The 19,565-nt window shown below is 49.0% G+C and overlaps 1 protein-coding gene across 7 annotated transcripts in view; it reads right to left on the minus strand.

Moving 5' to 3' along the window:
• ETV1 (ETS variant transcription factor 1) overlaps positions 1 to 19,565 on the minus strand; it is a 96,402-nt gene that overhangs the window by 14,202 nt on the left and 62,635 nt on the right. For all 7 annotated transcript variants that reach the window (XM_043966653.1, XM_043966650.1, XM_043966651.1 and 4 more), the window contains 2 exons: positions 3,596 to 3,664; positions 2,032 to 2,100 (listed from right to left, as the gene is read on the minus strand). In XM_043966653.1, the coding sequence (XP_043822588.1) occupies positions 2,032 to 2,100; positions 3,596 to 3,664 (138 nt within the window). The remainder of the gene's footprint in view (positions 1 to 2,031; positions 2,101 to 3,595; positions 3,665 to 19,565) is intronic.

The raw sequence follows: 19,565 nt of genomic DNA on the forward strand, positions 1-19,565 counted from the left end.
GCTCCAAGTCCTTCCTCCTGTGTGGGGCCCACATGGGACAATGCACAAGTGTCTCCTTCCATAGAGTCATGGGTTTTGTCTCCCTTTTTCCTGCAGTTTCACAAATTCTTTCTTGTCATAGTAGGAGCTGAACGATTGTGAAGCCAGAGTAAGAGGCATTGTGCAGTGTCTCCTCCGCCTGCCTGTGCACAGGGACGATTTCTCTAGGGGCTGGGCTGGGGCTGGGCTCTCAGTGTCCCAGAAGGCCTGGCCTGGGTGGGCCCCCCTGAGCCAGAACTCCGGCAGGTCAAACCCCACAGGCCAGGGCTGACACCAAGCACTTCCCTTTCTGATCGCCAGCACTGACGTGCCCAGTTGTCTTTTTCTATCATTACAATTCCTTTCTGATTTCCAAAATGCCTCTTTGTACGCCTCACCCTCCAGTTCTTACACAGACTTTAGGAGATGGAGGAAGCTGCTCCCAGATGGGGAATGGGCACAAGGGGGAAGCAGGGAGAGAATTCAGGCCCCTGGGAAGGCTGTGTTTTTATGAGCTAGATGATCTGCTCCTGGCACACCCCAAGCTCACAAGTCATGTCCCCCATGGAACCAAGGAGGCAGCAATGAGCCCTCTTGGGCTCTCAACCTGAAGTGATTCCACAATAAGGATGAGGATGAAGGAGAAAGAGTCAGGGGTCATCCTTCTGTCTACTGCCTTAGCACTCTTCTCCTCTTTGGCCGGCCCTCCCACTGGGGAGAGGACACAAGCCTTCTCAACACGGACCACCAGGCTATTAGACAGCATGAGGCAGGAAGCCTCTGCCTTGGACTACACCACAGAGCAGGCATCGGCACGCTCCCGGGACATACATCGGGCTATTTATAAAAACAAATTAATAGTAATAAAAAGTGCTTGCTGCCCCCAGCTCATCACGGCCCTGCCTCCTGAAGCCACTGCAATCAGCTAATCAGAGGGCCCCGCTTGCCTCCTGTTGTTTGCCAATCAAGGGGAACCGCAGAGGCCGCTCCACAGAAACGTGCTGTCCCCTCACTGGTCTTTGCGTGGCCCAGCTCACTAGAGATGCAGAGTGCTGGGGTGGGGTGGGGGGGCACTGCGGCCCTGCCAGGATGGGCCTGGGTGCACATGTGCCTGGTGGCCCGGGCTCCTTGGTAGAGAACACCTGCCCATCCCCCCTGAGAGCCAGGTTAGAAGATCACAGGTCCCCAGGTCTCCCAGAAAGAACCACCTAAACTCCAGAAATGTGAGTCTCCTGTTGTTGTATGTTCCATAACTGGATTCTCTGGTCACCATGAACCCCAGAGGAGCATGCTTGCAGCCTGGCCTTGTTAATTATTGGATCAGCTTCCAATAAATCTCAAGGAACAGGCTGGATCCAGCCATGGGGCCCACAGAAACCCTCCCGCCCACCCACCCCCACAGCCCCACCAGCCCCTTCCTCTCCTGCTTGTCACGGAGACCAGAACTCCCAAGTCAGGAAGACATGGAAGTCAAAGGGTCTACCAGGAATCTGCCTGCCCTTATTCCTCTAGCTTCAGACGCCTTCCTCCCCAAATGATTTAGCCTCAATTCGGCATTGCTTTTGTAAAAGCTCAGATAAGCCTCGCAAGCTTTCATATATGACCTTAAGGTTTGCCAAGGGCTTCACAACAACCCTGTGAAGTAGGTGCTATGATTATCCTCAGTTTATAGTTTAGGAAACGGAAGCAAACAGAGGTTAAGTGACTTAGCCAGGGTCATGCAGCTAGTAAGGATCAGAGGCCAAATTTGAACTTAGGTCTTCCTCAGCCCAGGTTCAGGGCCCTATCCACTGTGCCTCCCCCAGCTGCCCTTATACCTGCATATTCTGTTTTCCCCACTAGAATGTAAGCCCACTCATGGTAGGGGGTGTTCAATTTTTGTTTTGGTACCCCCAACACTTGGAAACAGCGCCAAACATATAACAAGCATTGAATGAATGCTTGTTGACTAACTACTAGATCACCATGTCCCCACGCCCCTTCTCAGGAAGCCAGTAAAGTGAAAAAACATACCATCAAACTTCTCTGGGACCACGCAGGTGTCATCATAAAACTGCCTGGGGCCCTTTTCAAACATGCAACCTGCAGGAAAGAAATGAGATGGGTGAAGGACACACACAGGAGGGGCTCTGGGGAATCCATCCCACCGTGTTGTCTGTGTGTCCCCAGCACCCCCAGAGGTCTGAGATCGAGGCCTGGACCGGAGGCCTCAAACCGTGAAAGTTCGGGGGTAGGGCAGTTACAGCCTCTTTCCTCATCCATTATTGGACCGGGGGGTGGGGGGGGGGCGGGTAAGGTGGCTCTAAGGAGGTTTCCATCAGGGCCACAATGACCGTCCCACCATCATGATGTCATTGCCTCATTCAGTCCATCAACAAGTACTCACTGAGAAACTATTAAGACCCTTTGTATGGGACCGCCACCGTGACAACAATAATAAAACAAGCAGCTATCTGAGGCTTTAAGGGTTATAAAGCACTTTAGATAAATCACCTCATTTGACACACACAATGCATGCTAAACCTGGAACCTGTACCCAGGTTTGGGACCAAGTCCACATCTCCAGGGGTGGCCCCAGCACCTCACAAAATGGCCTATCGATGGCCCAGCCCTGGGAGAGTCTGATCCAAGGGCCTGGGATCACAGACTTAGAGTTAGGCAGGACTTTGAAGGTCATAGAATCCACCCCCCTCATTTGTCAAATGAGGAAAATGAAGGTCAAGGCCATTCAGCGACTAGCCCGGGGTCACCCATTCAGGAAGTGGCAAAGCCTGGAGGAGACCTTGGGGCTGACTCCCTGGTCAGTGTCCAGACTCTATGCTGGGAGAGAAACCAAAGCACCTTGGACGCTTCCTTTGAAGATGAGGTCGCCACCCAAGGCAAGCACCTGCCCCAGTAGCATCACAGAGAGAACTGAATAAGGACTAGGTGCACAGAGGTCACCGGATCTACTCCCCTTGTTTTACAGATGAGGATGTGAAGCGACCTGCTCAAGGTCTTAAAGGCAGTGGGTGTCAAGGCCATGATTCTAACTCAGGGCTTCCGACTTCTTTCAATCATCAGGCAGAAAATCCAAGAGAGAGTTAAGAAGGGGAGGGGAAGAGAGGAGAGGAGGGGATGAGGGGAGGGAAAGGGAGGGGAAGAGAGGATGGGAAGGGATTGGAGAAAAGGGGGGCAGGGGAGAGGAAAGGAGGGATGGGGAGGGGAGGGGAAGAGGAAACTAGTACATGTCAGTCCAATGGCTGTCTAGGGGGAAAGCAATGGCTGGGAGTTGTCAGGCAAGATTCCTTAAAAACAGATCCTGATGGCCCGGGGGTCAGCTGTGCCCTCCTCTCTCTCAACACACCTTCATAGGATGGGGAGGCTGGCAGGGCCAAAGGCTGACACATAGGTAGCCTCACACCAGCCCTGTGACACCACCAGCAATGGCAGAGTCCAACCTGCAAATGCCCAGGTAGCTTGATCCAGGCCCAGGGCTGTGGCCCCTCATACTGGGGCCAGCCCTTGAGGATGGAGGAAAGGCCCTGAGTTCTCCTGGGGGGTGGGGGGGCATCGGAGAATGAGCAGATGAACTCACCCTCTGTTCTGTTGGGGTGCACCAGGAAGCCCTCTTGCCGCATGTAAATGGAGTGGCAGCTAGGCACTTCTGCAAGGGAACACAGTGTTAGTCAGAGGGGTGGGCATGTGGAAGGGCAGCAGACACTTAGCTCAGCACCACAGCAAGTGTAGATAAAGTAGCACCAGCGAATGTCAGGATTCATTCCCCATCTATCACAGATGTTGTGGACACACCCAGAAGGGAGGAGGCAAAGGTGTGTGTGTGTGCTGAGGGGGAAGACCATGGAGGCGGGGTATGCTGAGGTTCCACAAGAGATGTAGAAAGAAACATGCATCAAAAAACGCCATGACCAGCCAGCCCGCCTCCCCCCACCCCAACCCCAGCTAAGATGATGGCAGCTGGGAAGTTAACAGGTCATCACTTTGTGGCACAACGGTGGCTCTGTATCTTATGGGAGGGAAGTGAAGTCTCAGCACCCACCCATCTGGACAGAGCCCATCTCAAAGAGAGCCAAGAGCTGCCTGATTTACTGTTTACTGATTGTATAGTCCAACTTCTTCATTTACAGCTCCCATAGGAATGAGGGCTAGAAAGGATGTTGGTCATAATCTGCTTTGGGTCCTTTACCTTATGGGTGAGGAAAGAAGCCTGAGGAAGTCCTAAGTGATGGAGCCAAGATGAGGGTCTGCCCTGTAGCTGGTGACTCTCCTAGACACCATATCCTCCTCTCATGGAATTTCCAACCCAAACAAGATGGTAGGAAGTATGACCAAGCAACAGGGCAGCAGGTAGTCTTTTGGAAGTCAGTTTACTCACTTGGACTGCCTTTGATTAATTCCTTTGCTCTATATGACTACATTGCACTGCTTCTGACATGTGGCTAAGTAAACCCTCCCTGTGGCCCGTGAGCCAAATTGCCTCACATGTACCGCCACGGCAGACACCCGCCGTGGTCACAGTGAATTTGCTCCACATTTGCAGAAAGCATTGTTTAGTTTTTTAGTATGTTAAAGAATGTGTAGAGAACAAAGTTCTCCACCAATATATGACACTGCCTTTCCTCTCAGCATAGTTCATGGAAAGATCACTGGATTGGCAGCTGAGAACACCTGGTGGTAGTTCTGCCATCTCTCTGGGTGACTTTGAACAAGTCATTAAACCTTCCTGCATTTCATCTTCCTCCTCTGGAACACAAAGGGTTTGGCATCAGTGGTCTTAGAGATAATTCCCATCCAGGCTTCCATTCCATAATTCCACATAAAAGTGTTTATTGCTTCTCACATGTACTGCTCAGTCATGCACAAGGACATATTATGGAGAAAACTGTCCCCTCAGCTTCACTGACAATTCTCTAAGTAACCAAAGAAAACAAACCCCACATATTGCTATTAAAACCTGCAAATGTATCCATTTGCAAAGGAGCTGCCCTGCCCCACTCTTATGAGCCACCTGGCTTCTCTCCAGCTTGACAGAGATGAAGTTGTACTTTTTTTTAACAGGAGCTAAACATCCATTAGCAATCAGACTCTTGCTAAAATGATTTATTCCAACTGCCCGATCGGTTCCCCAATCTCTGCTTTTCAAAACCCCTCTGTTCAGAAGTCGCCACTGGATTTGTATCCCAGTGATTGTGGGTTCATATTAATATGAAAAACATTGACTGAATCTGTGATTTCATGGGAAAATGGAACCCTCAATGAATAAATCTCTCTACCAATGCAGGATGGCATCCACTCTGTAACTGACAGACCAAGGGCATTGGGGAAGTGGCTTTCTCAAGGTCAAAAAGCAAGTCCATGTGGAGGGCAGGATTTGAATCCATGTCTTTCTGACTCTGAGGTCAATTCCCTCTATGCTCACTTCAAGAATATGATCCATTTGATACAACTTATGCCTATTTCAGGACAGGAGTCGAACACTTTCCCCACATGGTCTGAAGTCTTCGTCTCTCCCTCTTTTCAGTCTCCCAGCTTGATAATGTGGGTCCTTCAGAGAGTGATAACAAACAAACAAACTGAAAATCCTCAAAACCAGCTCAGTGGTCAAAAGGGGCATCAGCCATGCCAATGCAAAGCTGCATTGGGAACCCACTGTCTGAAGCTGAGCCACATTCCTCTTGTGCGAGGTGATCGGGAAATAAAGGGCACCTTCAGAAGCTCCTTTTTGTACCCAGGTTTGGTGACCTTGTGGCTGTATCTCTCATGGTATGAGAATGACAACATCCCTTTGGGAGTAGTTGGCATGATTGAGGCACTGTCTCTGCTCCCTGCCATGCCTGGCACAACAGAATTCTGGGGGGGGGCGTTGATTCTCTCTTGTGTCCCCAAAGAGCTGAGGCCAATGACCTCCTGAGGGTCAGATGAGGATGATTTCAGTGAGTTTCTCTGGTGAGCCTAAGAGGCCCCTCCAAGGATGGGAGACCAGCACCATGAATGCCTATGGCATCTCTGCTGGCACGCAATGGCCTCGTTCTACTCACTATAACACAATGCAACAAAAATAATTATACCCGTCGCCACCCAGCTGGAGCAAAGCTGGCTAAAACAGCTGGCCGGCCGGCTCTCTTACTCTCTTATCCAGTGGGGGAGGGAGGCAGAATGTGTCTCTCCCTGCAGGGAAGGACACAGACCTCACCCTCCCATGTGAGAAAGCAGGGATCTGCACCCCCACCCAATCTAACAGATCTGCCAGGGACACAGGCTACAGAGATAAAACCAGAGAGCCTCTGCCCTCTGCCCCAAATGCATTCACATAGACACAAAACGGCAGTACAAGACGACCTGCTGCGCTCACAATGGGCCATTTCAGGAAAGGCTTCCAAGGAGGAGGAGGCACCTGGGCTCAGTCTTCAAGGAAGCCAGGGATTCTTGGAGATCAGGATGAAGGAGGAATGTGTTCCAAGTATGGGGGAGGGGGCACCTTCTGAAAAGACACAGGTGGGAATGAAAGGCTGTGTCTGAGAAACAGTGAATGAGTCACCTTCCCCAGAATGCACAGAAAGGAGGGGAGTCAGAGGTAATAAGTCTGGAAAGGGAGGCTGGAGGTCTACTGTGATGGTTTTAGATACCACTACCAGGAGTCTGCATTTAATCCCAGAGGAACTAGGAAGCCACTGAAAATCCTTGAGGGAAGGCGTGACATGACCAGACCCATATTTTAGAAAGATTATTTTGGCAGCCAGGTGGACAGACAACAAATTGAGCAGGGAAGAGGATGATGCCGGGCGTCGAAGGGGAAACTAAGGCAGTAGTCCAAATGGCAGCAGACCACATTGGGGGAAGAATGAAGGACAGATCATGCCTCTCATCCTTCCTGTTACTGGGGCTGTCCCTAGGATGCTCACGGAGCCTCCCGAGGAGGAGTCAGCAAGTGAGTCAGAAGGGAATGAATGTGAGAGAAGCTTCGGAAGATCTCTGAGACACTAGACCTCAGCAAAAAGCTGCATTGGAGAACTACAGTCTCCTGTGGAAAGAGGTGGGCAGGTGTGAAGAAGACCAGAAGTCTGAGATCTGTGGCACAAAAGGATACATGCTGCGGAAGCACCAGAGTGTCTCACAGAGCTGGGTCTGTGATCTCATCCACGGCCCAGGTCACCCAGACCTGTACTTGCCAAAGGGCCGGGCCATAGCTAGGGGTAAAAAGCATCCCCCTTTACAGCATGCTGTCTGTCAACAAACATTTATTAAACGCCACTATGTGCCGGGCACTGGTCCCTGCTCTGTGGGTATTGGTCTGACAGACTATCACAAGCGACCTTCCCCTCCTTCCCATGTCCTGTGGGGAGATTTATCCTTGGAACCGGAAGCTCACGTGCACTGACAATCATTTCTCTCCCTAACCTGGACCTTTGAACTGGCCCAGAGAGGACGGAAAAATGGACTGAAGGAGAGTTTATCTGTCATGAAGTAACTAGTCTTGTTATTTTAAAGTGTGATCAGTTAATTTATGACTCTCAGAGTGGGTCAGACTCTAATCAGATTGTAGAAACATTTCCAAAGTGATTATTCAATCAAATGACTAACATGGTTAATTAGGAGCCATAAACATTGCTCTGAAATTCATCAAAGTAATGACTTGCCCAGAAGAATTACAGCTAATTAAATTGCCTGCTGCTTTCAAGTCTACCTTATCGAATCAAAAATTCAGCCAATGAAATTTGGCCTGGCCGCTTGACATTGGACTAAGTGCTCCCAAGTATTTTAACTGGTTCAGCAGCTGCTTCAAAAGAAAACCTTTTGTCGCACACACTGAAGATGGGCATTTTCTTTTGATTAAGTCATTGGAATAGAAGAGAGGGGGTTTGGGATAGACAAGTAGGTTCTCAAGACATGTCTTGAAACCTGAACTTCGCTGTCTGTCACACACACTCTCACACACACACACACACACACACACACACACACACACACACACACACCCATGCAATAGCAGAGTTTTTAGGAAGTCTAATTTCTAATTTTTTTTAAAAGGACAAGGAAGAAGGAAACCTCAAAATAAGATTAATTAAATCCATAATTAACTCCTTATTTCTTATCGACACTATCCTCAAATGACAAATATCCCCAACTTGTATGGTCTCCCTTATTAGAATGTAAGCTTCTTACAATAGAGAAAGGACAGTGTGATTCTGTACTTGTATGTCGGAGCAGAGCCCACAGTCATACTTCATATTTCATTTCATTCATTCATTCATTCATTCATTCATTCACTGTCTGGATCAGCATGTTCGATGGCTATCAATCCATGTATCCAATTCAACTACTCAAATATCTCTCCATCTATCATCCCATGATCCCTGAATCCATCTATCTGAATTAGATAATGGATGTAAAACATTTTTCAGACACTTAAGGTGCTGTGTAAATACCAGCAATAATCATAATTATTATTTGTCTATCCATCCCGCCACTCATCTCTCCACCTATCTCTACATCTATGTGTATAACTTCATGTCTGGCCTGAAGAATGGGAAAGATGTTTGCATTAAATTATAATTTTTAAAAGTTATAGCTGTATAGTGCAGAGAGCAGAAGCAAGAGAATGTTGTGCACAGAGACAGCAATATTGTTTGATGAAGAACTGTGAACTACTTAACTATTCTCAACAATACAATGATCCAAGACAATTTCCAAGGACTGTCGATGAAACATACCATCCACCACCAGAGAAAAAACTGATACTGATGGAACAGACTGAAGCATTCTGTTTTTCACTTTCTTTCATTTTTTTTTCTTTTAATCTTTTAATCAACATGGTAAAGTATTACATAATTGAACATGTATAACCTATATCTGATTGCTTACCATCTGTTAGGGCTAAAATTCTAGCTAGTCTGTCTAAAATATCTAATGAGTGGTCGCTGATAAATTATAAGTTTTCGCAAGAGTTAGACTTTTAAACATTTACTAAGGAGAATAAGAATTTGGTAAAGAGAGAGAGAAAGGCCTAGATTCCTATCTATTAAAGGGAGAGCACATTTCTAGCTCCCTTCTCCACCAGAGTCCTCAGGAAAGAGCGAGTCAGAGCGCCAGCCTCCCCCTTCTTCCTCCCACAAATGTCACTTCCTGACACCAAAGAAAAGACGCATGGTCTTGCCCTCAGAGACCTTCTCCTCATGGTGGAGCTTTTCTACAGTAAGTCTTCAGCAGGTGGCGTCATTACAATCATTACACATCTCAGGCAAGGGGGAAGGAAGGGAGGGAATGAGAGATAAAAATTGGAACCCCAAAGTATAAATAAAAAAATGGTTATTACTTTAAAAATATTTAAAAATTTAAAAAAAGAAGTTACAGAAAATGTATGTCTGGGTCATGCCACCTGGTACAGCTGAGGTGTCAAACTTGCGACCAGCAGCCCCCAATATTTCAAAGTGTGGTTGAACCAGAACAAAAAGTAACCGGGAAATATTTAACAAAAGAAATGCAAACATAGTCGAGCATGATTTTAATAAGTGATTGTCTAAGTCAATATAAGGCCCACTGGAATCTCTATCCCCGTTTCTATTTGAGTTGGACACCACTGTCTTGCAGCAATAAACCTTGGCACATGGAAATGGGGGAGCATCATCATTCTAAAGAGGGCATGTGAGTGACTAGGTCTATGTGTGGCTCTCACTCCCCTGCCCACTGAGCCAACCCCAACCCAGAGAGGCTGAGCTGAGCATCACGAAGCTCTCCTTGTCACAGAAGAGCTGGCCAGTGATACAGAGCTACCTGCACACACACACACACATTCAAAGCAGCCAGCAGTGCTGTCTTTCCAGTAGACTGAATGTGCAAGAGATTCTCCCCACCCCACCCCCGCCCGGCTCTGCTCAGCCTCCTCCTCTGCTGTCACAAATGTGTCCATGCTTACTAAAGCTTCATGCGTGCACGTAGAAGGGGGAGTCAGAGGCAGGATGCTGGCTCCCCATTCCTTGGCCTATTCTTTGTGGCTCAGTGAGACAAAGCACGAAGTCCCAGGGATCCTCCCTTGGGCTTCAGGGCTTTCTTAGAGCCTCCAATTTGTGCCCAAGGGCTCAGCGGGGGCGAACAGATACTCTGGGCCCCACCAAGCCTGAAGCTCCTTAAAGAAGCCCTGATTGGGTTCAGAATAAATAGAAAACATCTTCACTACCAGCTAAGTCAACTCTAACGGCAGAGCTACAAAAGCCCTGTCTGATCGTTGAGGGTTGGGCCCAGGGATGGTACTCATGGCCTGAGGGCTCAAGACCCAAATTCTCTGCTGTGTCAAACATGAGCTCCTGTCAGAGCGAAAATGGTTAGGCCATTAGGATCTGTAACCCCCTGCCCCACCCCACCCCCCCAGGGATGCTGCATATGAACTTCAGTCTAGCCCCATTGCCCTCATCCCCTTCTTGGACATGTGATTGCTTTTCTTAATGCAAGGGAAGGGCTTTATAAATATTGATTCCTATAAGCCTCATTTAACAGCCTTGAAGGATTCCTTTTTCTCTCTCAGTGCCTGAACCACAACTCACCCCAGAAAATACCTGTCTAGAAACAAAGCACCTTTGCATAATGGGTAGAGCACTTAGCCTGGAATCAAGAAGATCTGGGTTTAACCCACTTCTGACTCCAGCGAATGAAGTCACTTAATTTCTCTGAGCCTCAGTTTCCTCAACAGTAAAATGGGACTAATAACAACTGCTTTGTCTGCCTCACTGGTTTGTTGTGAGGCTTAAGCAGCCGAATGCAGCTAAAGCCCTTTGCAAACTTCAGAGCCCTGTATAAATGTCAGGGATTACCAGAGCATCCCTTCATGCTGCCCATGGTTGCCTGGACTGGCACAAATATTTATGAGAAGGGTACTGGCACTGCTTTAACTTTCTAAATGGACCGAGTGTGCAGGAGCAAGACGACACTCCAAGATCATCTCTTCAAGGGGATGGTATCCCAGAAGGCCACCCACCTCTCTGGGGTCAACAGCAGGAACAAAAAGGCTACCGGGTGCCAGGGATTCTAAACCTTCCCTCGGTCTTTGTGGCCATCAGGTTGGTGAGGCCAATGGGTCCCTTCTCAGAATCATGTTTGTAAATGCATAACACAAAATACATATGACTGTAAATGAAAAAAAATGTGCTGAAATATAAATACATATATGTATGTGTATGTGTATAAATATATATAAATGCTGAAATATATGTGTGTATATATATATACATATATATATAAACTTATAGACACACACACATACAAACACACTTAGGAGACAGCTAAGTGGCACAGGGCATAGAGCACCCAGCCTGGAGTCGCGAAGACCTAATTTCAAATCCAGCCTCAGACACTTACTAGCAAGGAGACCCTGGGCAAGTCGCTTCACTTTGTTTGCCTCAGTTTCCTCATCTGTCAATTGATCTGGAGAAGGAAATAGCAAACCACTCCAGTATCTCTGCCAAGAAAACACCAAATGGGGTCTTGGAGAGTCAGACAAGACCAAAAAATGACTAAACAACATCTCTTTTTTTTAAAGTCGACAGACCCGGAGGCAGCTAGATGGTACAGTGGCCCTGGATTCAGGAGTACCTGAGTTCAAATTCAGCCTCACACACCTGACACTTACTAGCTGTGTGACCATTGACAAGTCACTTAACCCTCATTGCCCAACCAAAATTAAATAAATAAATAAATAAACTAACAAAGAAAGAAAGAAAGAAAGAAAGAAAGAAAGAAAGAAAGGAAGGAAGGAAGGAAGGAAGGAAGGAAGGAAGGAAGGAAGGAAGGAAGGAAGGAAGGAAGGAAGGAAGGAAGGAAGGAAGGAAGGAAGGAAGGAAGGAAGGAAGAAAGGAAGAAAGGAAGAAAGAAAGAAAGAAAGAAAGAAAGAAAGAAAGAAAGAAAGAAAGAAAGAAAGAAAGAAAGAAAGAAAGAAAGAAAGAAAGAAAGAAAGAAAAAAAGGAAGAAAGAAAGAAAGAAAGAAAGAAAAAAAGGAAGAAAGAAAGGAAGAAAGAAGGTCGACAGACTGCAGGTGAAGAATCATGCCATGAAGAGACCTCTTTTCTAGTTCAGCTCCAACAGGACCAGGGCCCATTGGGTATGCCGGGCGCAAGCCAGAAGGAGGGAGAGAGCTTTGAAGTCTAAAAAGCATTTCTCTACTTATCTCACTGGAGTCAGGAATAACAGTTTTACTGCTGATCAATTATTCTAGTTTCCCAGATGAGGAAAGCAGGGGTCACAAAGCTTACTGCCTGAGTCGCTCCTGGCTGCACAGCTGTTAATGGGCAAAGGTCACATTAGAACTCCGATCTCGGTGTGTTCACTATTGCCCCACACCAAACACCCTTTCATCTCTCGAGTTTATCACACAAGCTCCTTCTCAAGAGCCTCTGGGTAGTATGGATGGCCGCTAGTGCCTTCAGGACAAGGGGATGCCCTGTTGGTCTGAAGCATGTCCCAGGTGGGCAGAGTCACAAAGTTTTGATGCTCTCAAGTCCAAAGTTAATCAGTTGGAAGGAGAAAAACATAAGAGAATCATGTCCTGAAAGGGGCAATGTCTTAGCACTTTGTGCATTTTACAAGGGTTTGGGAAAAAGACCAGAAATCATTAACAATCTAGCACTTGAGCCAACAACAATCAGTTCGTGAAAAGTTGAGTCTGAGGGGTTTGTGCTTCTTGGTTTAAGGCTTATCTTTTACCCTTCGATGCTCACAGACTGGGCTCGAGCTGGGATGGAGCCAGAGGTTTTCTGTTGGTTACATCACACCAGAAGGCCTCTCCTGCCTCCCACCTCCCCTTAACCCAAGCACATTCATCTCTGCTGTGCTATCTGCTTTCAACATTAATAACCCTAATAAACAGCTTCCCATAACTTTGTTATCTGGTCCAACAGCACAGTGTTGTCTCTGTGGTAACTCCACAGTGGGATCGCGGGGAGCTTCTCCCCTCCTGTGACCTACTCAGTCCTTCCCCATGTAGGGAGCGGAAGGGCTCAGGTTTGCGGGGTGCTTGACAAATCCTAATAGGTCATGTAAATCTGAACTGATTTGTTTATTGGAGATTTTTACTATTTTCCATACAGTGAAGCTGATGGAATTGATGCCACATGTAGCCTAATGGAAGTAGGCCACCAGGATCTTTTCACAAAGGGACAGAGAGCAGAGTGGCCCCTTGTCTCCTCAGGAGACAGAAGCTGGCCAATGGAGGCCAAGGTGACATCACCCTGAGGGGGCAGCATGCATGAACAGCCCAGCTTCCCAGCTGTCCATCTGCTGCCCAGGAAGGGGGCCCCACTGGACTTCCCCAACAGAGCTCTCTGGATCATGGAGGGGAAGGGGAGGGGTGTGTGTGTGTGTGTGTGTGTGTGTGTGTGCTCAGTTTGATTCATCTCGACAATGGGACCCCCATTGTAAGCCAGATATAATGAAGGAGACATTCCCATTCATTGTCCAGCTAGGATTCCCTCTCTAGTACCAACAAATATCTCAATTAGCACTAATTATCACTGACCCCACTGAGCCAAAGACATTCTTGGAAAATACCCTGGATTAAGTCATTCTTCCTTTGAGTGGAAACGTTTGGAGATGTGCTCCCAAATCCAGTGCACCCTCCTGACCAAATTCCATAGTCTGGAGCTGGGTGGGATCTTGGAGCCCCTTCAGACACCCCCCTCATTCTACAAGTGGTCATGGAGAGAATGGGCATCGCTGAGCCTGCCTCTCAGGGTTCCAAGCAGCTCCAGGACTGTACTTCCCAGAAAAGCTGCAGTTATGACTCAGTGTGGGGAATTTGTCCAGTGAGGAGTCCCCCACTCCAATGAGATGGCAGCCTGGGATCTGAAACCAAACCAGACCAGAAAACCTACAACACGCATCATGCTGGAAACTAAGGCTTAAGGAGGCCAGGCCCTCCTGACTCCCAGCATGCCAGCCTTTCATCCACCACACCAAGTGGCCTGAATGCTTTCGGGTTTGTTGAAGCATGGCTCGGAAAACCCCAAGACAAGGGGCTTTTCTGCGCAGTCACAAGGCAGGCAGACAGCCACGCAGGCGCTCAGTCTCCGGCCCTCTCTGTCGCCTCTCCTTGCCCCCACAAGCCCCATGTTGGCCCAATGGGCCAGAGCAGTATTTGAATGGAATTCAGACCGACCAGTTCCTGTTCTGGGCTCATTCACTGTACCCTGGGAGGCCAGCAGGGCTCAGGTTACAGGCCGGCCTGGCCAATGGGAGGAGGCAACAGCTGATGAAACACTACACCCTCCAGCTCAGGATAAATGGACATTCCCGGCTCCTGGTGGCTGGGGGGTTGTTTTTCCCTTTCCTTGCAGGCTCCATTTTATGAATGAACTGCCAGGCTGAGCTGAGCCCATTCATGGACAGCTGTGTTCCCAGGCCTTGGGAGGGGGAGACCGGGGATCAATCAGGCTTGGGGAAAGCTGATGGGATTGGTTTAAGGCAGCCTAGAGCTGCCCATTACAGACTTAAAATGCAGCCGCTGTCCATCGGGCCTGGGTTAATGCACCAAGAGTAAATCCAGACTGGGCTCCCAATCCTCAAATCAAATCACTGGGCCTGGCCACTTACTGTAACTGGAGATTTCTTAGAAAAACCGGAGATGACCCACCCTAGCTCCATGGATGGGCCCCAGGACAAGGGGAGTACGCGCATGTGGCCGGGGAGGCTGATGACTAGGGCAGGGCACATTTCTTAAAGGGATGCCGGCCAGGAAGCTGGTACCTTGTCCCCTTCTCCAGCTGAACAGCAGAGAGGGGGAGCAGGACGGGGCTGAGCTGCTCAGGATGGCCAGGATTCTCTCCCCCCATCATCTTTAGGCTGAAGGGTTCGGATGGGGAGAGAAATGAGCCGGCAGTGATCCCAGAATGAGCACCGTCTGTGCCAAGGGTTGCTAGGCCACAGAGAGGAGGAGCCCAGGATGGACGTTTGAGAGGCATGTGTGAAATATGAGCTAGAGAGGACTCAGGCAGGGTCAGAAAGAAGCCTCAGCCTGCCTAGGGAGACCCTCAAAGAGAACGACCCGAAGCACCCCTCTGTTTCCTTCTCCACAGACAGAATCGCTGGAAGCGAGCAGTGGGGCGTCAGGATGAGTGGAAGAGCCAAGATGGCAAAGACCTCCAGCAGGGATGGAGGGTGAGGGGGCCTTTTCCCTCTGGGACAGGTTCCAAGGGATGGAAGCACACTTCCTGACTTCCTTGCTTTCTAGCCTTTCTCTGCTCTGGTCCATCTTCCACAAAGCTGCCCACAATCAAGACCCCAAAAGGACACGTGTGCTCAGGACACTACCAGGGCCCCCAAGGCCACAACCATGAGCCTTTAACAGCCGGGCTCACCCCACTGCTCTCCTCTGCAGAGGCTGCTCCCCTTGGGTGCCATGCCCTCTCTCCTCCCACCATCCCTTTGGAACCCCCAACTCAAGGGCCAAATGCCCCTGGGGACTTTTTTCCAGGCCCCTCCCTCCTGGAAATTATTTGTATTTCCTGCTCCCCATGGCCACCATCACAACATCTGAATAGCTAGCCAGCATCAACACAGCACTCTAACATTCTCCACTCCCATTACAAACATTCTCTTTAAATGATCACTCCCATTACAAACATTCTCTTTAAATGATCGTCACAACAACCTTCAGAGAGAGGAGCTACTGATGTAGAAACTGAGGCACAGAGCTCTTAAGCGATTTGCTCAGGATCACACAGCTAGTAACTGATAACTTATCTGAAACCAGGTCTTCCTGTCTTTGGGTCTGTCTCTATTCAATGAGACAGCAGAGTGCCCAACAGTGTAAACTCCCTGAGGACAAAAACTGTTTTGTTTTTCACTGTCTATACTTAGCCCCTAGCACAATGGCTACACACAGGTGGCAATTAATAAATGCTCACTGAATGGACTGGAATCGATTTTCCTGTCTCTTCCCCCCTCTCCATTCTCCCACCCTGCAGTCCCCTGTTGAACTATCAAGATACAACAACTGGCCAGTTTACCTCTTTAAGTGAGCCATCTGATGTCTGGCAGGCATCAAGGCCCTAGGGACAGCACCCCTACTTTCTCTCCAATGAACCCATGAATCTCTGGGATTTCCAAGCTTAGCTTGAGGAATGTTTGTCAGTTTTCTTCAAAGGGTTTCAAGGAAGTCTACATGGAAATAATGGAACCCAACTAAGCAAAGAGAACCCACCATATGTGGAGACAGGAGTCAGAACAGACTCTCCAAGGAAAATCCCGGATGGGAAGGAGGAGAAGTTGGCTGCCTCCCAAGGTCGGCAGGGCTTCCCTCGCCCTGGTCCAGGATGGCATTCCCCAAATTCAGAGCCAGAGCTTTACAAGAAGGACCAGAAAAAGAAATCCATGGTGAAAAACCTCAACCTTGGGAAGTGTCCAGCAATCCAGACCAGGCCACAAGTCCCAGGTGTGAGAACAGAAGAGCACTGATCACCTGAGGTTGGATGTTCTAGGTCAGGCTCAGTGGGGGCCCAAGAAGTCAGCCAGTCAATAAAACTGAGTAAGCTCCTACTCTGCACCAGACAGGCTAAGCACCGAGTGCTGAGTCCAACAGGAGAAAGCTCAGGAATTTTGGACAGCTCTGGCCCGCAGTGCCAGGCAGGTAACAAGCAGAAACAGGTGGTTTCCCTTGGCCAGGGATGCCAGGGAGGGGGATGGGTGCAGGACACTGTCAGTCACCAGGCCCTCCCTCCCTCCCCCCTCCACCTGCTGCTCAGTGAAGTGAGAGGGGGCCTAAGCTGTGTCCAGCTGCTCTGGGGAGAGGAGAAGGCCACACACCTTCCCATCATGTTACCCAAATTAGCAGGGGCAGGGTCTCGAGCTAGAGGACTCTGCTCTGGTGCCCGGCTCGATCTCTTGGCCCCTGGTGTCAGCAAAGGTGACTAGACCCAGAAAAAGCCAATCAACAGAGGGAGCCAGCCCTTGTAAAGCCTCCAGCAGGCACAGCCACTAGCTGACCATAGCCTCTCCAACTCCAGCAGCCCTGTCCATTCAGCATTTCTAGCACTCAAGGCTCCTCAGAGAGGCCCAAGCTCATTCGCCTTGTTCTCCAGGCTGCAACAGACAGCAAGTCTGCTGACGGTCAGCCAGAGGAGCCATTCCCAGGCTGAGTGACCTTGGGAAGATCGCTCCCCAGACTGGGCCTGTTTCCTCATGTGCAAAAGGAGGCTAGAACACATGGCCCCTGAGGACCTTTCCTTGAAGGAACCCTGGCTGGGGTGTCAGAGAACGCAGGTTCAAATGACAAATGTTCTATTTGCTATGACCTTTGACTTAACCTCTTGAGGACTCGATTTCCTCATCTGTAAAATGAAGGGACTAGGCCATGCAGCCTGAGACACCTTCCAAGTCTAAATCGACAGCCCTACACTAAAGAACTTTACCCACCTGGGAACAGGTTAGCTGGGGGTTGTTCCCAGGTGAGGAAGCCAACACAGGAGTGATAGAGGAAGGACAGAGACCTCTCCAGACAAGAATTTCTGGTGCAGAACAAAAAAAATACACACACACATACATAAGTAATGTAATGTATGCATGCATGCATGTGTATATGCATGTGTATATGTATGCATATGTATGTTTCAACTCAACAGAAAGCTCTCTTAGAGACCCTCCCATTTGGAAACATTCTGCACCTACTATGTGCTGAACACATAGTGGGTGCTGGGGTCACAAAGACAAAGTCAAGCGGGCCTGCCTGCAAAGGGTTTCTCCTGAATCCTGAAGAGGTGCTGTCACCTGAACTGGGCTCAATTACTCTGAATAGCACTTATTATCCTCCCTCCAATACTTAAATGAAAATGTAAAACAAAAACCCTGTCAATCAAATGAGCAATGGAAGTTTTTGAAAAGAAGTAACTTAACATTCCAAAGGAAAATCACAAAAGTGTTGTCCTCACATTTTGGCACCTCACAGACCAGTGACCCTCCTTCCTTCCTGAGTGCCAAGGATGCCTGTTAGCCTATGGCAAGGTCACCATGTGCAGGGGAATGAGGAGGCTGAGGGAGAGGCCCACAGGGCAGCAGCAGAGTGGATGCCCACCCCTTCCGTCCTCTGGTGTCCATCTTGCATGGCCTCCACTGGCATCATCATAAACTCTCTGGCCCACCATTGCTACTGAGAGAGGTCATCTTCTCATAGGAGGAGCAAGGATGAGACTTCCCAGGGAGCCCAGCCACCTGCTCAGATGCTGCAGAACTTTCCCATCAAGTTTAACAAGGGGCTAGATGAGAAGGCAGAACCTGAGTCTGAATCTCAGTCCTGCCATTCACCACCTGGGCCATCTGGGCAAATCTCCATCACTCTGCCCTCAGTTTCCTGATCTGTAAAACAAATCAGCTGGGCTCACAGACTCCTTCCAGAGGTACCACCAGCCTTTCTGTGGCCTTATTATTTACTTCGAGCAGTCAGGTAGTGCAGCAGATAGAGTGCCGGGCCTGGAGTCAGGAAGACATGAGTTCAAATCTGGCTTCAGACACTTACTAGCTGTGTGACCCTGGGCAAGTCACAACCCTGTTTACCCAAGTTTCCTCTTCTGTCAAAGGAGCTGGAGAAGGAAATGGCAAAACACTCCAGTGTCTCTGCCGAGAAAACCCCAAAAGGGGTCATGAAGAGTCAGGCACAGCTGAAAACAAGTAAAGCACAATGATTTACCTGCTTGAAGCTGGCTCCGAGCTCCTGGAAAGGGTGAGATTTTTTTCAACAATTTGTGCAAACTCTAGAGATAATTTTAGTTCCCTGTTAGTCTGACTCATTGTCTACAAACACATAAATCGCTCTCGGGTGCTGCGTCTCTGCTATTCCTTGGAAAGGCGGAAATAAATCTTGTTCTGTCCGCCACCCATTATGTTCCAAGTAACAGGACATGTGTTTATGGCTCCAAGGTCTGCAAAGCTCTTTCACGCTCATCAATCATTCCATAAACTCGCATTTGCCAAGGTCCTACTGTGTGCCAGGCACCTAATAGAGTGTTTCCTGGGTGACTATTACAAATAGACCTGATTTGTCGCCAGGCAAACAGGCGACAGAAAATTCCACTAGCACATCCCACCTTCCTTCCCTACGCCAGTCCCTCCTCTCAACACCTCCTGCCATCATTCCACCTCCCCCCACCCTCCGCTCTCTCTCAGGCTGGACCTCCTGGGCAGAGGAGTCTGCGCTCAGGACCCACCCGTCTCTCCTCTCATCCCTCTGCCCCTCTCGCCCTCATTACACCTAGGGCCCTTTCCCGAATCATCCTCCCAGACCAGACCTCCTGGGCAGAAGTCTCGACCCTTTCCCTCCAGACAGAGAACCAGTGCTCCCTCCTACTACACAGAGGCCCCTGAAGCCCCCAATGCCTCAAACCTGTGAAGAGCACAAGGGGAGAAGAGGTGTGGCTCTATAAAGAGGAAGGCACTTTGCAGACAGACTGCAGGGCACGGTGGGCACGGGATGCTGGGGTGGCAGGGGGGAGGCTTCCTGTTGCAGAAGGCAGTATCTGAGCTGAGAGGGAGTGAATTCTAGGCATGGGGACAGAGATTGGCAAGCCATCACCTAT

This window comes from Dromiciops gliroides, chromosome 5 (assembly GCF_019393635.1).
Source record: "Dromiciops gliroides isolate mDroGli1 chromosome 5, mDroGli1.pri, whole genome shotgun sequence".
NCBI classification, from domain to species: Eukaryota; Metazoa; Chordata; class Mammalia; order Microbiotheria; family Microbiotheriidae; genus Dromiciops; species Dromiciops gliroides.